This window comes from Schistocerca piceifrons, chromosome 2 (assembly GCF_021461385.2).
Source record: "Schistocerca piceifrons isolate TAMUIC-IGC-003096 chromosome 2, iqSchPice1.1, whole genome shotgun sequence".
Classification (NCBI taxonomy): Eukaryota; Metazoa; Arthropoda; class Insecta; order Orthoptera; family Acrididae; genus Schistocerca; species Schistocerca piceifrons.
Genome location: NC_060139.1, coordinates 797,688,400 through 797,708,794, shown reverse-complemented (window position 1 = coordinate 797,708,794; position 20,395 = coordinate 797,688,400). Strand labels below are relative to the sequence as shown.

Genomic DNA, 20,395 nt, shown 5'->3' with positions numbered 1-20,395 from the left:
TCTTCTCCCCAATTCTATTCAATACCTCCTCATTAGTTATGTGCTCTACCCATCTAATCTTCAGTATTCTTTTGTAGCACCACATTTTGAAAGCTTTTATTCTCTTCTTGTCTAAACTATTTATTGTCCATGTTTCACTTTCATACATGGCTACACTCCATACAAATACTTTCAGAAACAACTTCCTGACCCTTAAATCAATACTCGATATTAACAAATTTATATAGTGCATTTATATTTATATACTGCATATATACTTATATACCACATACATTCGAAAAATGTGTAGGCCATGTCCGTCCCAGGTTTTATTAGATTGTTGTTGTTGTTGTTGTTGTGGTCTTCAGTCCTGAGACTGGTTTCATGCAGCTCTCCATGCTACTCTATCCTGTGCAAGCTTTTTCATCTCCCAGTACCTACTGCAACCTACATCCTTCTGAATCTGCTTAGTGTATTCATCTCTTGGTCTCCCTCTACGATTTTTACCCTCCACGCTGCCCTCCAATACTAAATTGGTGATCCCTTGATGCCTCAGAACATGTCCTACCAACCGATCCCTTCTTCTGGTCAAGTTGTGCCACAAACTTCTCTTCTCCCCAATCCTATTCAATACTTCCTCATTAGTTATGTGATCTACCCATCTAATCTTCAGCATTCTTCTGTAGCACCACATTTCGAAAGCTTCTATTCTCTTCTTGTCCAAACAATTTATCGTCCATGTTTCACTTCCATACATGGCTACACTCCATACGAATACTTTCAGAAATGACTTCCTGACACTTAAATCAATACTGGATGTTAACAAATTTCTCTTCTTCAGAAACGCTTTCCTTGCCATTGCCAGCCTACATTTTATATCCTCTCTACTTCGACCATCATCAGTTATTTTGCTCCCCAAATAGCAAAACTCCTTTACTACTTTAAGTGCCTCATTTCCTAATCTAATTCCCTCAGCATCACCCGACTTAATTCGACTACATTCCATTATCCTTGTTTTGCTTTTGTTGATGTTCATCTTATATCCTCCTTTCAAGACACTGTCCATTCCATTCAACTGCTCTTCCAAGTCCTTTGCTGTCTCTGACAGAATTACAATGTCATCGGCGAACCTCAAAGTTTTTATTTCTTCTCCATGAATTTTAATACCTACTCCGAATTTTTCTTTTGTTTCCTTTACTGCTTGCTCAATATACAGATTGAACAACATCGGGGAGAGGCTACAACCCTGTCTTACTCCCTTCCCAACCACTGCTTCCCTTTCATACCCCTCGACTCTTATAACTGCCATCTGGTTTCTGTACAAATTGTAAATAGCCTTTCGCTCCCTGTATATTACCCCTGCCGCCTTTAGAATTTGAAAGAGAGTATTCCAGCCAACATTGTCAAAAGCTTTCTCTAAGTCTACAAATGCTAGAAACGTAGGTTTGCCTTTCCTTAATCTTTCTTCTAAGATAAGTCGTAAGGTCAGCATTGCCTCACGTGTTCCAGTGTTTCTACGGAATCCAAACTGATCTTCCCCGAGGTTGGCTTCTACTAGTTTTTCCATTCGTCTGTAAAGAATTTGTGTTAGTATTTTGCAGCTGTGACTTATTAAGCTGATAGTTCGGTAATTTTCACATCTGTCAACACCTGCTTTCTTTGGGATTGGAATTATTATATTCTTCTTGAAGTCTGAGGGTATTTCGCCTGTTTCATACATCTTGCTCACCAGATGGTAGAGTTTTGTCAGGACTGGCTCTCCCACGGCCGTCAGTAGTTCCAATGGAATATTGTCTACTCCGGGGGCCTTGTTTCGACTCAGGTCTTTCAGTGCTCTGTTAAACTCTTCACGCAGTATCATATCTCCCATTTCATCTTCATCTACATCCTCTTCCATTTCCATAATATTGTCCTCAAGTACATCGCCCTTGTATACACCCTCTATATACTCCTTCCACCTTTCTGCTTTCCCTTCTTTGCTTAGAACTGGGTTTCCATCTGAGCTCTTGATATTCATACAAGTCGTTCTCGTATCTCCAAAGGTCTCTTTAATTTTCCTGTAGGCGGTATCTATCTTACCCCTAGTGAGATAGGCCTCTACATCCTTACATTTGTCCTCTAGCCATCCCTGCTTAGCCATTTTGCACTTCCTGTCGATCTCATTTTTGAGACGTTTGTATTCCTTTTTGCCTGTTTCACTTACTGCATTTTTATATTTTCTCCTTTCATCAATTAAATTCAATATTTCTTCTGTTACCCAAGGATTTCTACTAGCCCTCGTCTTTTTACCTACTTGATCCTCTGCTGCCTTCGCTACTTCATCCCTCAAAGCTACCCATTCTTCTTCTACTGTATTTCTTTCCCCCATTCCTGTCAATTGTTCCCTTATGCTCTCCCTGAAACTCTCTACAACCTCTGGTTCTTTCAGTTTATCCAGGTCCCATCTCCTTAAATTCCCACCTTTTTGCAGTTTCTTCAGTTTTAATCTACAGGTCATAACCAATAGATTGTGGTCAGAGTCCACATCTGCCCCTGGAAATGTCTTACAATTTAAAACCTGGTTCCTAAATCTCTGTCTTACCATTATATAATCTATCTGATACCTTTTAGTATCTCCAGGGTTCTTCCATGTATACAACCTTCTTTCATGATTCTTAAACCAAGTGTTAGTTATGATTATGTTGTGCTCTGTGCAAAATTCGACCAGGCGGCTTCCTCTTTCATTTCTGTCCCCCAATCCATATTCACCTACTATGTTTCCTTCTCTCCCTTTTCCTACACTCGAATTCCAGTCACCCATGACTATTAAATTTTCATCTCCCTTCACAATCTGAATAATTTCTTTTATTTCATCATACATTTCTTCAATTTCTTCGTCATCTGCAGAGCTAGTTGGCATATAAACTTGTACTACTGTAGTAGGCGTGGGCTTCGTATCTATCTTGGCCACAATAATGCGTTCACTATGCTGTTTGTAGTAGCTTACCCGCATTCCTATTTTCCTATTCATTATTAAACCTACTCCTGCATTACCCCTATTTGATTTTGTGTTTATAACCCTGTAGTCACCTGACCAGAAGTCTTGTTCCTCCTGCCACCGAACGTCACTAATTCCCACTATATCTAACTTCAACCTATCCATTTCCCTTTTTAAATTTTCTAACCTACCTGCCCGATTAAGGGATCTGACATTCCACGCTCCGATCCGTAGAACGCCAGTTTTCTTTCTCCTGATAACGACATCCTCTTGAGTAGTTCCCGCCCGGAGATCCGAATGGGGGACTATTTTACCTCCGGAATATTTTACCCAAGAGGACACCATCATCATGTAATCATACAGTAAAGCTGCATGCCCTCGGGAAAAATTACGGCTGTAGTTTCCCCTTGCTTTCAGCCGTTCGCAGTACCAGCACAGCAAGGCCGTTTTGGTTATTGTTACAAGGCCAGATCAGTCAATCATCCAGACTGTTGCCCTTGCAACTACTGAAAAGGCTGCTGCCCCTTTTCAGGAACCACACGTTTGTCTGGCCTCTCAACAGATACCCCTCCGTTGTGGTTGCACCTACGGTACGGCTATCTGTATCGCTGAGGCACGCAAGCCTCCCCACCAACGGCAAGGTCCATGGTTCATGGGGGGTTTATTAGATTATCATGTAAAAATTTTACAGATGAGGCATCCTTTACACAAGAGGGTATGTTCAACAGTCACCATGTGTGGGCATGGGGAGATTTGCTTGCTGCCTTTATTCATGGCCACCAAGAGTGCTTTGATGTCAACATATGAGCCAGCTTGGTAGGTGATAATAAAAATTTTTATTAGATTATCATGTAAAAATTTGAAGTTAACTGATCACAAACTTTTCAAGATTTTTGGTAACAATGTTAAACTATGACTTATTTTCATATAGAAGTTTGGGCGAATATATTAAAAAACATGCAGCCTATGTCTGTCCGAAAATTTATTCGCATATCACGTAAAAATCTGAGGTAAATCAGCCAAGAACTTTCTGACTTTTTAGTAAAAACCTTTTCCTTATATATATGCGCAGAGTGTATCTGAAATGAACTTAGAAAATTCGAAAACTAGTAGAGTGGGTCATAAACAAGCATATCTAACATAGAAACCCATGTCCCCATTCCTCAGCATACGGCACTAGGCGCTGTTTAACAGTGTCGCATACTACGAAGAGGGTAGGCACACAGCATGCTATCCGAGCCGTCATGGTACCAGGTCTGCAGGGCAAAGTTTTCAATGTATTTGTGACATCGAGGTAAATGAGATGTCGGGGTGAAGTTTTACAATCTTTATTTGAAAACAGTTACAAAAATTGCTTGATGTTATATCGTCCTGCTCGAATGCATGCTGTGCAATCATGCTGGAGTGACTGTGAAACTCTTTCAAATGTTCCTGGCAAAGTGTAAATTGCACTGCCATAATGTATACTACTGGCTCTCCATCAGTATCCAGATTTCAGGTGGCCCCAGAAGAAAAAAATCAAAGGGGGTCAAGTCAGGGGAATACGCAGGCCGTGCCACCAGCCCACTGTGCCCTATCCAATGCTCACCAAAAGTTTCATCCAAATGCATTTGCAATGCATGCCTAAAGTTCACAGGTACGCATCGTGTTACCACATACACTGTCACATGTTGAGTGGAACATGTTCCAACAACTCTGGCAGAGTTTCTTGAAAAAGATTAAGTGTCTGTGTTAAGTCACTGGGACAACACGTATGGACCAATCAGATTATCACCTACCAAGCTGGCTCATATGTTGACATCAAAGCACTCTTGGTGGCCATGAATAAAGGCAGCAAGCAAATCTCCCCATGCCCACACATGGTGACTGTCTGTTGAACATACCCTCTTGTGTAAAGGATGCCTCATCTGTAAAAAGTACATGGTTTGGAAAGTCCTGTTGAATGGCACACCTTTATAAAAACCACTTCCAGAATTCAATTTGATGTGGAAAATTGTCTGGATTAAAGGCCTGAATGTTCCACAGGCAGTAGGTTTGTAAATCATCTTCATGCCAAACAAGCCAAACTGTGGAATGGCTTACACCAATTTCTTGTGACCTTGTTGAGGGTGTGCTTTCCAGCCTGCTAATGCCTCCTCTTCAAGCCCTGGTGTACGCACTGTGCATTGACATCTGCCGCTGTCAGGCCTTCGCAACTGTAACATAAAATGAATATATAGTGGTTTGAAGTAGGCTTTAAATGAACACATGCCATTATGAGAATGTGCCAGTGATTCCGACTCTCATAGGGACCTGTGGATGCCAGTAAATGTGTATGGATCTGACACTCCACAATTCGGAAACTGCCAAATCTACAAATGTTGGACAGCGTGAGCACTTCCATCCACCATCCCATAAGCACAGTGCATGTTGCCCTTTCCTCCCAAGAATAGCGTTCCATTTCCTGTCTGCTCCACATAGTAACAAACACAAGAGTGTCCCTGTTTTATGACAAACTGAAGCAGGGCGAACCAGACTCCACAGTGTGCACACACGCTGCCATCTATGCAGCACTTATCAAACAGGCATTTGCACAGCCAAAAGCAATGTGTTCATGTGCCAGTAACAGGTGGCGGAAAGCCTGTAGTGTTGTCCTGCCTGGAATATCCACAACTATGTTGGCTACAGCAATTGCAAATAAAGATCATAAAACGACAACCCGGCATCTCTTTTACCATGATGTTACAATACAAGGAAATCATGGTCCTGCAGAACTGCTACCAGGAGGCTTGATTGGCATGCTGTGTGCCAACCATCTTGGCGCCGCACGATGCTGTTCAATGACACCTAGTGCCATACGCTAAGGGGTGTGGGCATGGGTTGTTATATGAAACACAAGCCCTCTAATTTTCTACAATCATTTCACTGTGTGTGTGTGTGTGTGTGTGTGTGTGTGTGTGTGTGCGCACACACACACGCTCGGACAACCACAGATTTTGAGTGAAATGTGCTAACAATAGAACTTTTGCAGCGGTTGAAGTAATGTAAAACAAATGTTGTACTCACAATTTTAAAATGCTCAGAAAAGCGTTAAAATAATGTTTTAAGAAGTCAAGTTTCGAAAATACACTGTGGAAGGTCACAGTGAAATCCCCCCCCCCCCCCCCCCCCCCCAAAAAAAAATCATACACTGTGATTTACACACACACACACACACACACACACACACACACACACACACATTATATATATATATATATATATATATATATATATATATATATATATATATATATATATATATAAAAAATAAAAACACAGATGATGTGACTTACCGAACGAAAGTGCTGACAGGTCGATAGATACACAAACAAACACAAACATACACACGAAATTCAAGCTTTCGCAACAAACTGTTGCCTCATCAGGAAAGAGGGAAGGAGAGGGAAAGACGAAAGCATGTGGGTTTTAAGGAAGAGGGTAAGGAGTCATTCCAATCCCGGGAGCGGAAAGACTTACCTTAGGGGGGAAAAAGGACGGGTATACACTCGCACACACACACACACACATATCCATCCACACATATACAGACACAAGCAGACATATTTAAATGTGAACAAATTTGGCAGTACACATCATACAAAATAAAGGCCTGTAAATGCCAAAATATTCTGCAACAAAAATCAGCAGTAGCGAATTTATACAAACAACTTACAATCTAGCCTCTCGACCCGCTGATATGAACAAAGAGCTACTTCCTCATTCAGAGTTCCAGAGTCACTATACCATCCCAAATTAATGTTGGAGAAGCTAGCAAGCTCTTTAGAGTCACGAGATGAGCTTCGCTGATGCTTTTTACGGCGGAAAAAACTCCGCCGAGCAGATGTTGTACCACGTCTGGCATCACCCTCCAAGTCACCAACACTTCGTCGAAGAAGTAATTCTTCATCTACTCTGTAAAGACAAAAACAAATACTGAATAGTGTTTTAAACAATGGTGATGTGTCTATTCAAAAGACAAATCTTTCTTAGTTATCAAAGTAAACCACAGGTGGATAGATGATTAGGACTATGTTGTAATGACACAACTACAACAGAGTTAACAGTACATGTTGACACACTGAGATGTCGTTAATTTCTATCACATGACCACAGGCTAGGCTTACAACACCGTCAAATCAATGTTTTGTTTTAATAGTGTCCTGTCATTGAATCCCTCACCAAAGAAGAAAAACCTGTTGCTACTCAAATTCATCTAAGACTTATGCATGAATATGGAGACGTGTACACAGATGACAGCAGTGTTAGAAAAAGGATGAAAAACTTCAAAGATGGGAACACCAGCACTCTGATTCATAACAAGCAAAGAGCTGACAAGTTACCTAGGGAAGGCATATATGTCACTGTGTTCAAAATCACATCAAAACTTGCAACAGAACACAGTGCGATGTTAGATATTAGTCGCAGCTTGGGTTATCCCATAGTTCGATTCCATTGGGGTCCAACATATATATATATATATATTTTTTTTTTTTTTGCGTGAATATCAAAGAGCTCCCCCATCACGAACAATGGACCTTGCCGTTGGTGGGAAGGCTTATGTGCCACAGCAATACAGATGGCCGTACCGTAGGTACAACCACAACGGAGGGGTATCTGTTGAGAGGTCAGACAAACATGTGGTTCCTGAAGAGGGGCAGCAGCCTTTTCAGTAGTTGCAGGGGCAACAGTCTGGATGATTGACTGATCTGGCCTTGTAACACTAACCAAAACGGCCTTGCTGTGCTGGTACTGCAAACAGCCGAAAGCAAGGGGAAAATACAGCTGTAATTTTTCCCGAGGGCATTCAACTTTACTGTATGGTTAAATTATGATGGCGTCCTCTTGGGTAAACATTCTGGAGGTAAAATAGTCCCCCAAATCGGATCTCCGGGCGGGGACTCCTCAAGAGGGTGTCATTATCAGGAGAAAGAAAACTGGCATTCTACAGATCGGAGCGTGGAATGTTAGATCCCTTAATCAGGCAGGTACGTTAGAAAATTTAAAATGGCAAATGGCTAGGTTAAAGCTACATATAGTGGGAATTAGTGAAGTTCGGTGGCAGGAGGAACAAGACTTTTGGTCAGGTGAATACAGGGTTATAAATACACTCCTGGAAATTGAAATAAGAACACCGTGAATTCATTGTCCCAGGAAGGGGAAACTTCATTAACACATTCCTGGGGTCAGATACATCACATGATCACACTGACGGAACCACAGGCACATAGACACAGGCAACAGAGCATGCACAATGTCGGCACTAGTACAGTGTATATCCACCTTTTGCAGCAATGCAGGCTGCTATTCTCCCATGGAGACGATCGTAGAGATGCTGGATGTAGTCCTGTGGAACGGCTTGCCATGCCATTTCCACCTGGCGCCTCAAATGGACCAGCGTTCGTGCTGGACGTGCAGACCGCGTGAGACGACGCTTCATCCAGTCCCAAACATGCTCAATGGGGGACAGATCCGGAGATCTTGCTGGCCAGGGTAGTTGACTTACACCTTCTAGAGCACGTTGGGTGGCACGGGATGCATGCGGACGTGCATTGTCCTGTTGGAACAGCAAGTTCCCTTGCCGGTCTAGGATGGGTTCGATGATGGTTTGGATGTACCGTGCACTATTCAGTGTCCCCTCGACGATCACCAGTGGTGTACGGCCAGTGTAGGAGATCGCTCCCCACACCATGATGCCGGGTGTTGGCCCTGTGTGCCTCGGTCGTATGCAGTCCTGATTGTGGCGCTCACCTGCACGGCGCCAAACACGCATACGACCATCATTGGCACCAAGGCAGAAGCGACTCTCATCGCTGAAGACGACACGTCTCCATTCGTCCCTCCATTCACGCCTGTCGCGACACCACTGGAGGCGGGCTGCACGATGTTGGGGCGTGAGCGGAAGACGGCCTAACGGTGTGCGGGACCGTAGCCCAGCTTCATGGAGACGGTTGCGAATGGTCCTCGCCGATACCCCAGGAGCAACAGTGTCCCTAATTTGCTGGGTTAGTGGCGGTGCGGTCCGCTACGGCACTGCGTAGGATCCTACGGTCTTGGCGTGCATCCGTGCGTCGCTGCGGTCCGGTCCCAGGTCGACGGGCACGTGCACCTTCCGCCGACCACTGGCGACAACATCGATGTACTGTGGAGACCTCACGCCCCACGTGTTGAGCAATTCGGCGGTACGTCCACCCGGCCTCCCGCATGCCCACTATACGCCCTCGCTCAAAGTCCGTCAACTGCACATACGGTTCACGTCCACGCTGTCGCGGCATGCTACCAGTGTTAAAGACTGCGATGGAGCTCCGTATGCCACGGCAAACTGGCTGACACTGACGGCGGCGGTGCACAAATGCTGCGCAGCTAGCGCCATTCGACGGCCAACACCGCGGTTCCTGGTGTGTCCGCTGTGCCGTGCGTGTGATCATTGCTTGTACAGCCCTCTCGCAGTGTCCGGAGCAAGTATGGTGGGTCTGACACACCGGTGTCAATGTGTTCTTTTTTCCATTTCCAGGAGTGTACAAAATCAAATAGGGGTAATGCAGGAGTAGGTTTAATAATGAATAAAAAAAATAGGAATGCGGGTAAGCTACTACAAACAGCATAGTGAACGCATTATTGTGGCCAAGATAGACATGAAGCCCATGCCTACTACAGTAGTACAAGTTTATACGCCAACTAGCTCTGCAGATGATGAAGATATTGATGAAATGTATGATGAGATAAAAGAAACAATTCAGGTGGTGAAGGGAGACGAAAATTTAATAGTCATGGGTGACTGGAATTCGAGAGTAGGAAAAGGGAGAGAAGGAAACGTAGTAGGTGAATATGGATTGGGGGTAAGAAAAGAAAGAGGAAGCCGTCTGGTAGAATTTTGCACAGAGCATAACTTAACCATAGCTAACACTTGGTTCAAGAATCATAAAAGAAGGTTGTATACATGGAAGAATCCTGGAGATACTAGAAGATATCAGATAGATTATATAATGGTAAGACAGAGATTTAGGAACCAGGTTTTAAATTGTAAGACATTTCCAGGGGCAGATGTGGACTCTGACCACAAGCTATTGGTTACGAACTGCAGATTAAAACTGAAGAAACTGCAAAAAGGTGGGAATTTAAGGAGATGGGATCTGGATAAACTGAAAGAATCAGACGTTGTACAGAGCTTCAGGGAGAGCATTAGGGAACAACTGACAAGAATGGGGGAAAGAAATACAATAGAAGAAGAATGGGTAGCTCTGAGGGATGAAGTAGTGAAGGCAGCAGAGGATCAAGTAGGTAAAAAGACGGGAACTACTAGAAATCCTTTGGTAACAAAAGAATTATTGAATTTAATTGATGGAAGGTGAAAATATAAAAATGCAGTAAATGTAGCAGGCAAAAAGGAATACAAACGTCTCAAAAATGAGATCGACAGGAAGTGCAAAATGGCTAAGCAGGGATGGCTAGAGGACAAATGTAAGGATGTAGAGGCGTATCTCACTAGGGGCAAGATAGATACTGCCTACAGGAAAATTAAAGAGACCTTTGGAGAAAAGAGAACCGCTTGTATGAATCTCAAGAGCTCAGATGGAAACCCAGTTCTAAGCAAAGAAGGGAAAGCAGAAAGGTGGAAGGAGTATATAGAGGGTGTATACAAGGGCGATGTACTTGAGGACAATATTGTGGAAATGGAGGAGGATGTAGATGAAGATGAAATGGGAGATACGATACTGCGTGAAGAGTTTGACAGAGCACTGAAAGACCTGAGTCGATATAAGGCCCCGGGAGTAGACAACATTCCATTAGAACTACTGATAGCCTTGGGAGAGCCAGCCCTGACAAAACTCTACCATCTGGTAAGCAAGATGTATGAGACAGGCGAAATACCCTCAGACTTCAAAAAGTATATAATAATTCCAATCCCAAAGAAAGCAGGTGCTGACAGATGTATAAATTACCCAACTATCAGTTTAATAAGTCACAGCTGCAAAATACTAACACAAATTCTTTACAGACGAATGGAAAAACTGGTAGAAGCCGACCTCCGGGGACGATCAGTTTGGATTCCGTAGAAATATTGGAACATTTTTCAGAAAAAATTAACTGTAAACACTGGATTATACATGCCTGATTTTACTGTAATTTTACAGCACTGGAAATAACAGATCATTCACTTAAGATTTGGGTGCATTTTTTAACATCTGAGGAATTCATTTATTAAACCACATATTACTACCACAAATTGAAACAACAGTCTTATTTACACATTTTACTCCATTCTGGTCTGCTGTGCATTATTACAGGACTTAAAACACAATTTTCTTGACAAAAATTGTTTGCTTTACAGTGTTAACAAAGATCCTACCGTTCAATTAAAATTAACTGATAGGTGACATCTGTCACTTGCAGCTACAGTGTTACTCGCTGCTGGCTACCACTCATTTATAGGTGACATACAAACACAGCTAATCTCTTCACAAATGTTTTTAATGTGTAACGTGCAGCAATGTTAGAAGTGGCCATCACAAGATATGATGGAAATGCAAGGTACTCTGTTGACAGCTGATTTTAAGTGACTGAACTGTGGCAGATGATGCGTTTTGTAGCCCTGAAACTCGTGTCCCAACCAGGATGTAATGATGTACAGTGTATCTGAGGAAACAGTGATCAACAATCTGTGGTGGAACTCAAATCATGATTGCTTTCTTCAGGCATTCAAGGCTAGCCTCTATGAGCAAACTCACAACGTAATAATTTCATAATGTTAGTGTGTGCATAACGATCTTACGCAGCAAAATTTAAATTTCAGTGGTAAAAGCAAACTGTAATTTTGCACTGTCATTGGTTACCTGAAACTATCCTCACACTGATTACATGAGAGGCCATGTTACCAACCAATGAGCAGTTTTGTTGGCACTTGGTTGCAGATTATAGGCGACACAAGCAGAGTCCAAACGAAAAAAAGAGTGACAGAAGAAAAGAGCAAATAAAAAAGTCAATACAATGAGGAAAATGATGTGGCAATGTACCAGAAAGAAGAAAGAAATACATTCACATCAAATACCTGAATATAAATCATAATCAAAGTCTTTAGATTAGATTCAGAAAATAATAAATTTCTCTGCATTTGACAAGATTTGAACCTACGACCTTCCACACATCAGGTTTATACACTAACCACTAAGCTATATAATTACAGTTCAAAAAGTAGTTGTATTTAGGAGTCTTATGACCCAGTCACAATGATTAACTGCAACCTTAAAAAAAAAATGGTTTCATGCAATGTTATATGAAGCTTATCTGATGTAAGCCAATCTCTCTGATTATAATAATTGCATAGGTGTGGCTGAATCTCATCTTGCGCAGAAGAATCCAGTTGTGTTTGGTTACTGCTGTGTAAGAAACATGAGAAAGTTGGACAAGGTACTGACAGTGAAATGAGTAATTGTTGTGGCAGTCTGGCAACTGCAAACGGTTCGCTTGCTCTGATGGGAGGAAGGCAGCTCCAATGTGTGAATTGTTAACTATTAAGTAATTTTAACTGGACTATACACAAATCATGTTGACACACCCTCCCTCCACACAACACAAGACACTATGCAAAACAGTCAGACAACCATAATACTCACAAGGGCTGACAACCACTAATACGACCAATGTTAGTGATAGTCTAGCTCACTTAGTATTGGCTGTTGATGTACTTTCCGGGATGTGAGGTCGTGGTCCAAGAACTTTTGTGCTCCTTACATTTCGTCCAGGACTGCGCTGGACTTCCTCAGAGGCGCTGCTCCGCTGAGTCTTGCCGACTGACTGGTCGGGTGTCTGAGAGCGACTTATATATTGTGAGAAAGGGGGGCGTCGTTCAGGTGACACGTGATGAGCAGTGATAATCCATAGCAAAGATAAGGTTGATTATCGATTACCACCTTGTCAAAGATAAAAATTGTTAGCAATTTTGTAGAGCCACTGTCCATATATCGCTAAGTTTCATAGCCTCCTCTTTCCTATTAAAATTATCGTGATGTTTATAAATTTCGATAGCTTCTCTACATAGCCGTGGATAGTAATTTAACGTTGTAGATAAAACTTCGGTATCCGAAAACTTCACTTGGTGGTTCCCTGGTTGAAGAGCATGTTCCGCTACAGCTGACTTTTCTATTTTTCCAAGTCGACAAAGACTTTTATGCTCTTTCAGTCGCGTGTTTACGCTTCTTTTGGTAGTACCAATGTAAACAGGTACATGGAATTTTATACACACCACATGTCGACAGGGGAGGGCGTTTATCCTTCACAGATTGTAGTACTTGACTTATTTTCTTTGTTGGTTTAAAGATTGGTTTTATGTCATGTTTTCGTAAAATCTTACCGATCCGATCTGTTACTTTTTTAATAAAAGGGAGAACTACTGTATTTTTCTGTTGTTGTGGTTCATTCTTATCTTTTAGGTTTCTGTTCCTTGGACACAAAATTCTATTTATCTCTTTTCTTGAATAGCCGTTTTTTTCAAAAGCCTGCTTCAGATGTTTCACTTCAGCAACCAAATGTTCAGGTGTACATATCCGTTCCGCTCGATCAACAAGACTTTTTATGACACCTCTTTTTTGTTGAGGATGATGATTAGCAGCGCCTCTGAGGAAGTCCAGCGCAGTCCTGGACGAAATGTAAGGAGCAGAAAAGTTCTTGGACCACGACCTCACGTCCCGGAAAGTATATCAACAGCCATGTCACCCGGTCGTGAAAGCCTTCATTCTACAATCACTTAGTATTGTTTTTGACATTCCAGTCACTAATATGAAATTTAGCTATAGTGCCCCTATAAAATATGTTTGTCTACCACATTTCAAAGCATTTAAGTGACATTTTCATTCATGCTTTAATGTTTAAGCTATCCAAACACACCAGTGTGGTCATTCTCTTCCAGTGTATGTCACAGCGTTAAGTTTCCATTTCCACCACTAAGTACAACACACATACAGCTTAACCAAGCAGTTTGTTGTGATGTTTTACTGTGTATCACAAAGATCTATGAAGCTGGTACAAAACTGTGTTCTACACAGAAGTACACACTTAATAAGTTCATACCATAATGCATTTTACTTGTTAACATGAACAGTAATAATTTACATTCAATTTCAAGGCAGTCTGTACAAGTCAGCATTTGCAGTGGTTGACAATGGCCAATATTGTTTGTTGGTAATTCAAGAATGGAACAGAAGAGAAAGTCATTAATAACTGAACAAAGTACTCCTTACAACACACTGTATAGTAGCTTGCAGGATACATGTTTAGATGTCAGAGTAGATACAGGGAAAAAACCTAGACCAGTGGTTGCTTTACTCTTCTCACTTACTGAAAACAAAATTAAGAACAACTGGATCACTTATTGGATTCACTATATTCATGGCTGTAGTAGGTCATGTCTCAAAACTTTATTTCAGATTTATGATGGAGAGACTTTGTACTCACAAAAGGCAAGCTGAATCACGTTTAGGACTTGTGACGGGGATTGTCAATTAGGCTACTTGAGTACCATTCAATTTTTCAGTGTCACACGCTTGCCTCAAATTTTCTGTGAATAGTATAGTTTGCTACAGTAGCATAACATCCTGTCTGCCTATCAACTGTTTCACATGTTGTGCTATTTATAAGTTGCTGGAGAACAGAGTATTATCCAGAGAAATAGGTGCAAACAAATGTTACAATGAGGATCCGAGTCCATCCAAACAGGTGCTCAAGTGTCTTAATTGGTAAAGGCGACCACTTGTGAGAAAATGGGAGATCATGGTTATGAAACCCATGTCTGGGACATATTTTCAATGGACACATTGTAATCATCATATTACACAATCAGCATCAACAAACTGCTTCCTTCAGTTTCAATAGTCAGGTAATTTTGGTATGGTGTGACTTTGTAGACTTTCCCAGCGTAATAAGTCTTGAAAGTCTCTTTGGGTTTGCTGCCAGATCCTAAAATCAACTCGATTCGATATTTTGGTGATCCAACTGGTCGCCATCTTCAGGAGAATGCTGCTTCTGCTGATGAATCCCACTGAGTACTGATGCCAGGCTGCAAATCAACGTCCTATATAGGCCACTGTACCATACATGGCACATGTGCCGCCCATCATGGTTGCTGCCCTCCAAGACTGCCCTTAGTAGAACACTGACGGCAACAATATATCGCACTCGGGGATGATTTTTGAACACTCGGATTAGTCGCACCAAAGAACTTTCTGTTTTGATGTGGGATAGCACAGGATTCCACGTCATGCTAAGTGTTGGCAACTGTCACAGTTTCGTCAAATTTCATACCGTGTCCCTCATTTAAGCAGTGTTCTGCTACTGCTGGTTTTTCCAGCTGTTGTAACCTCGTATGACGGCAATGTTCCACATACTTGTCATGAACTGTATGAATCGAATGGCCATTACAAGCCTTCCCACATTGACACAGAATTTTGTATACACTGGGTTTCCTAAGCCCAAAATCAAGAAGATGGACTCTTTTAATGTTAAAATTCCTTAAAATTCTTCCAATCTTAAAAGATATGCCCCCAGCATACGGAATAAAGGCCACTGATCTATGTTCCTCTTCATGCACCTCCAGAGATGATCCAAAATCCATAGCCCGGCAAATCTGCTTCTCAGCGTATCCATTTTCCTTAAAAACAGCCATCAAATGCACAAGTTCTTCGGTTAAGCTGTCCGTGTCGAATATGGCATATGCTCTGCATACCAAAGTCCTAAGGACACCACAGCATTGGTGTGGAGGATGACAACTCTTAGAATCCAGATACCAATCTGTGTGAGTGAGTTTTCAGTCAACACTATGTCCCAAAGTACCATCTGGCTTTTTATAAACCATGACGTCTAAAAATGGAAGCATCCCATCACTTTCAACCTCCATGGTAAATTTAATCTGGGGATGAAGACAGTTGAAGTGGTCCACAAATCTATAAAGGTTGGAACTTTAATAGTGGAAACTATTTATTTACAGCACATACAAAATAGATACACGTTTCAAAGTCTTACTTACCTTCGAAGTAGTCACCAGCATTGTGTATACCTGTTGCCAGCGATGTGGAAGTCATAGGATACTCTTAGCTGTGCCAGTTGTGTTGACAGTTCGAATGGCACGGTCTATTGCCCGACAAATTGGTAGCAGTTCTGAAGCGAAAGATGTGAAGTGTTTCCTTCAGTTTAGAAATCGAGCTGAACTCACGAGGGCTTAAGTCAGGGGAGTGCAGTAGGTGGTATAGCACTTAGCAGCCCCATCAGTCAAACAAATCAGTAACAGCTTGCACTGTACGTACTTGAGCATTGTCCTGCAAAATGATGGTCAGGTCCTGCAGAAAGTGACATACTTCTGTCTCTAAGCTGGTCGTAGGTTGTGATCCAAATATGAACAGCATAGAGACAGCAGTGATGACACTTTCTGCAGGACCAGACTATCATTTTGCAGGACAATGCTCAAGCACATACAGTGCAAGCTGTTACTGATTTGTTTGACTGTTGGGGCTGCTAAGTGCTATACAAACTACTGCACTCCCCTGAATGAAGCCCTTGTAAGTTCAACTTGATTTCTAAACTGAAGGAAACCCTTCACAGCATTCGCTTCAGGACTGCTACAAATTTATTGGGCAATAGATTGTGCCTCTCAAACTGTCAACACAACTGGCATAGCTAAGAGTAGCCTATGACTTCCACATCGCTGGCAACAGGTTATACACAATGCTGGTGACTACTTTGAAGGTCAGTAAAACTTTGAAACACATATCTTTTTTGTACGCACTGTAAATAAATAGTTACCACTATTAAAGTTCCAACCCTCGTATTAAGATCATCATGTCCATGTGACCAGGCGAAAAAGGTATCATCCACATATATCCATAAGCAAGTTGGTTGCAAAGCCAAAGTCCTCAGTGCCATAGCCTCGAAGTCCTCCATAAATAAATTGGCGACTGTGTGACAAAGGACTACCCATAACCACTCTGTCATTCTGTTCAAAAATGTTGCTGTTAAATAAAAAATACATGGATGTCAGCACATGACGACAAAGCTTCACCAACTTTTCATCCAGTCTTTCACTAATCAAAGTAAGAGACTCGAGACTCTTCCAGAGGGACTCTTGTAAACAGAAATACCACATCAAAACTCACTAATACATCTTAAGGACTCAGCCTTAAAGATTTCAATTGTCAAACAAAATCCACCGAATTGGAGATCTGGTGTTCACATTTGCCAACATACGGACTGAGAACAGATTATAAATACTTCACCAGGTTATAAGTGGGTGCACCCAAATTACTAATAATAGGGTGTAGAGGAACCCCTCCCTTATGCAACAGACCATACAACCTAGGCGGAACGGCAGCACCATGATGAAGTTTCTTCAGACAACGAACTCTTTATCAACAGCGAAAGTGTCTTGCACTTAATCTTTTCTGTGGGGTCACTAGAAAGTCTTCTATATGCCGGGTCGTTGAGTATTAAATCTATTTTTAGGACGTAATCATCCCATGTCATTACAACGTGACATTCCTCTTGTCAGCTGGTCAAACTACTACTTCATCATCATTCCTAAGGGCATGAATGGCTGCTCTCTCTGGGGAAGAGATGTTATCCAGCAGTGGCCGAGCCCGACCTAATGTGTGGGACACTTCTTGCCGTATTTCGTCCGCTCGGTCCTCAGGAAGGCAGTGTGCTGCTTGTTCTACAGAGCATTTAAACTCTGTGATAGGGAAAAATTTAAACCTTTCTCCAACACCACCACTGTGGGCCTATCCAAATCCTTGTTAGAAAGATTAGCCACAGCGCGTTGACATTTATTCCCTTCTGATGCTGTAGAACATGATAGAAGCCGTTCACATTTGGAGGACTGTCTGGAAACGGCGCTCCTACGTGCCCAATCCAAAAGTGCCCATGTGGAATCATCAACACACTGCAAAACATCACTTGAAAACTGCAATGACAAATTCATATGTAAGTAAAATAAATCTTTGGAAACAATATCCAGCTATCTATGGGTAAAACTAATGCGTTCTCTTATAAGTGCTTTGCTTGCACGCTCCTTAATTCTATTAGCTCTCTTACTACTAATAAAATGAACAAATCTGGCAAAGTTCTTCATCACGGCATCCCACCAAGAAGGCCACTGTACAGCTTTCCTTTTATTGTCTGAAGTTTATCTAACTTCTATACAAGTTTCACTATCTCCTCACCCTAGAGGTACTTGTGACTTAAATGATACACATTACATCGGGCTCGACCACTGCGGCATAACATCTCTTCCGCAGAGACAGCAGTCATTCGTGCCCTTCGGAATGATGATGATGTAGTAGACTACTGGCCATTAAAATTGCTACACCAAGAAGAAATGCAGATGATAAACGGGTATTAATTGGACAAATATATTATACTAGAACTGACATGTGATTACATTTTCACGCAATTGCACGTGTACAGGTACAGCTGCCCATGCAGCTTCAACACAATACCACAGTTCATCAAGAATAGTGATTGGAGTATTGTGACGAGCCAGTTGCTCCGCCACCACTGACCAGACGTTTTCAATTGGTGAGAGATCTGGAGAATGTGCTGGCCAGGGCGGCAGTCGAACATTATCTGTATCCAGAAAGGCCCGTGCAGGACCTGCAACATGCGGTCATGCACTATTCTGCTGAAATGTAGGGTTTCACAGGGATCGAATGAAGGATAGAGCCACAGGTCGTAACACATCTGAAATGTAACGTCCACTATTCAAAGTGCCGTCAATGCAAACAAGAGGTGACCGAGACATGTAACCAATGGCACCCCATACCATCACATGGGGTGATACGCCAGTATGTCGATGACGAATACGCGCTTCCAATGTCCATTCACCGCGATGTCGTCAAATACGGATGCGACCATCATGATGCTGTAAACAGAACCTGGATTCATTCCAAAAATGACTTTTGCCATTCGTGCACCCAGGTTCGTCGTTGAGTACACCATTGCAGGTGCTCCTGCCTGTGATGCAGCGTCAAGGGTAACCACAGCCATGGTCTCCGAGTTGATAGTCCATGCTGCTTCAAACGTCGTCGCAATGTTTGTGCAGATGGTTGTTGTCTTGCAAACGTCCCCATCTGTTGACTCAGGGATCGAGACGTGGCTGCACGATCTGTTACAGCCATGTGGATAAGATGCCTGTCATCTCGACTGCTAGTGATACGAGGCTGTTGGGATCCATAATGCCATTCCGTATTACTCTCCTGAACCCAATGATTCCATATTCTGCTAAAAGTCATTGGATCTCAACCAACACGAGCAACAATGTCGCGATACGATAAACCCCAATTGCGATAGGCTACAATCCGACCTTTATCAAAGTCGGAAACGTGATGGTACGCATTTCTCCTCCTTACACGAGGCATCACAACAACGTTTCACCAGGCAACGTATGAGAAATCGGTTGGAAACTTTCCTCATTTCAGCATGTTGTAGGTGTCGCCACTGGCGCCAACCTTGTGTGAATGCTCTGAAAAGCTACTCATTTGCATATCACAGCATCTTCTTCCTATCGGTTAAATTTTGCGTCTGTAGCCCGTCATCTTTGTGGTGTAGCAATTTTAATGGCCAGTAGTGTAGTTTTACCAGCTGACAAGAGGAATGCCACATTGTAATGACGCAGGATGATTACATCCTAAAAATGGATTTACTACTCAACGACCCGGCAAACAGAAGACTTTCTAGTGATCCCACAGAAAGGATTAAGTGCAAGACACTTTCATTGTTGATCAAGAGTTTGTTGTCCACAGATTTACATAAGAAACTACATCATGGAGCTGCCGTTCCACCTAGGCTCTTACTTTGTTTATCAGGCGACAGTGCGGAACAGTATTGAACACATTCCGGAAGTCAAGAAAAATAGCATCTACCTGGGAGATACAGGCTCCGAGGTAGATGCTATTTTTCTTGACTTCTGGAAGGCGTTCGATACAGTTCCACACTGTCGCCTGATAAACAAAGTAAGAGTCTACGGAATATCAGACCAGCTGTGTGGCTGGATTGAAGAGATTTTAGCAAACAGAACACAGCATGTTGTTATCAATGGAGAGACATCTACAGACGTTAAAGTAACCTCTGGTGTGCCACAGGGGAGTGTTATGGGACCATTTTTCACAAAATATATAAATGACCTAGTAGATAGTGTCGGAAGTCCCATGCAGCTTTTCGCGGATCATGCTGTAGTATACAGAGAAGTTGCAGCATTAGAAAATTGTAGCGAAATGCAGGAAGATCTGCAGCGGATAGGCACTTGGTGCAGGGAGTGGCAACTGACCCTTAACATAGACAAATGTAATGTATTGCGAATATATAGAAAGAAGGCTCCTTTATTGTATGATTATATGATAGCGGAACAAACACTGGTAGCAGTTACTTCTGTAAAATATCTGG

The 20,395-nt window shown here is 42.2% G+C and overlaps 1 protein-coding gene across 1 annotated transcript in view; it reads right to left on the bottom strand.

Annotated features, from left to right (window-relative positions):
• Positions 1-20,395, bottom strand: part of LOC124773398 (disks large homolog 5-like) — a 192,856-nt gene that overhangs the window by 24,898 nt on the left and 147,563 nt on the right. Inside the window, exon 24 of the mRNA XM_047249398.1 lies at positions 6,651-6,889. Within this exon, the coding sequence (XP_047105354.1) occupies positions 6,651-6,889 (239 nt within the window). The remainder of the gene's footprint in view (positions 1-6,650; positions 6,890-20,395) is intronic.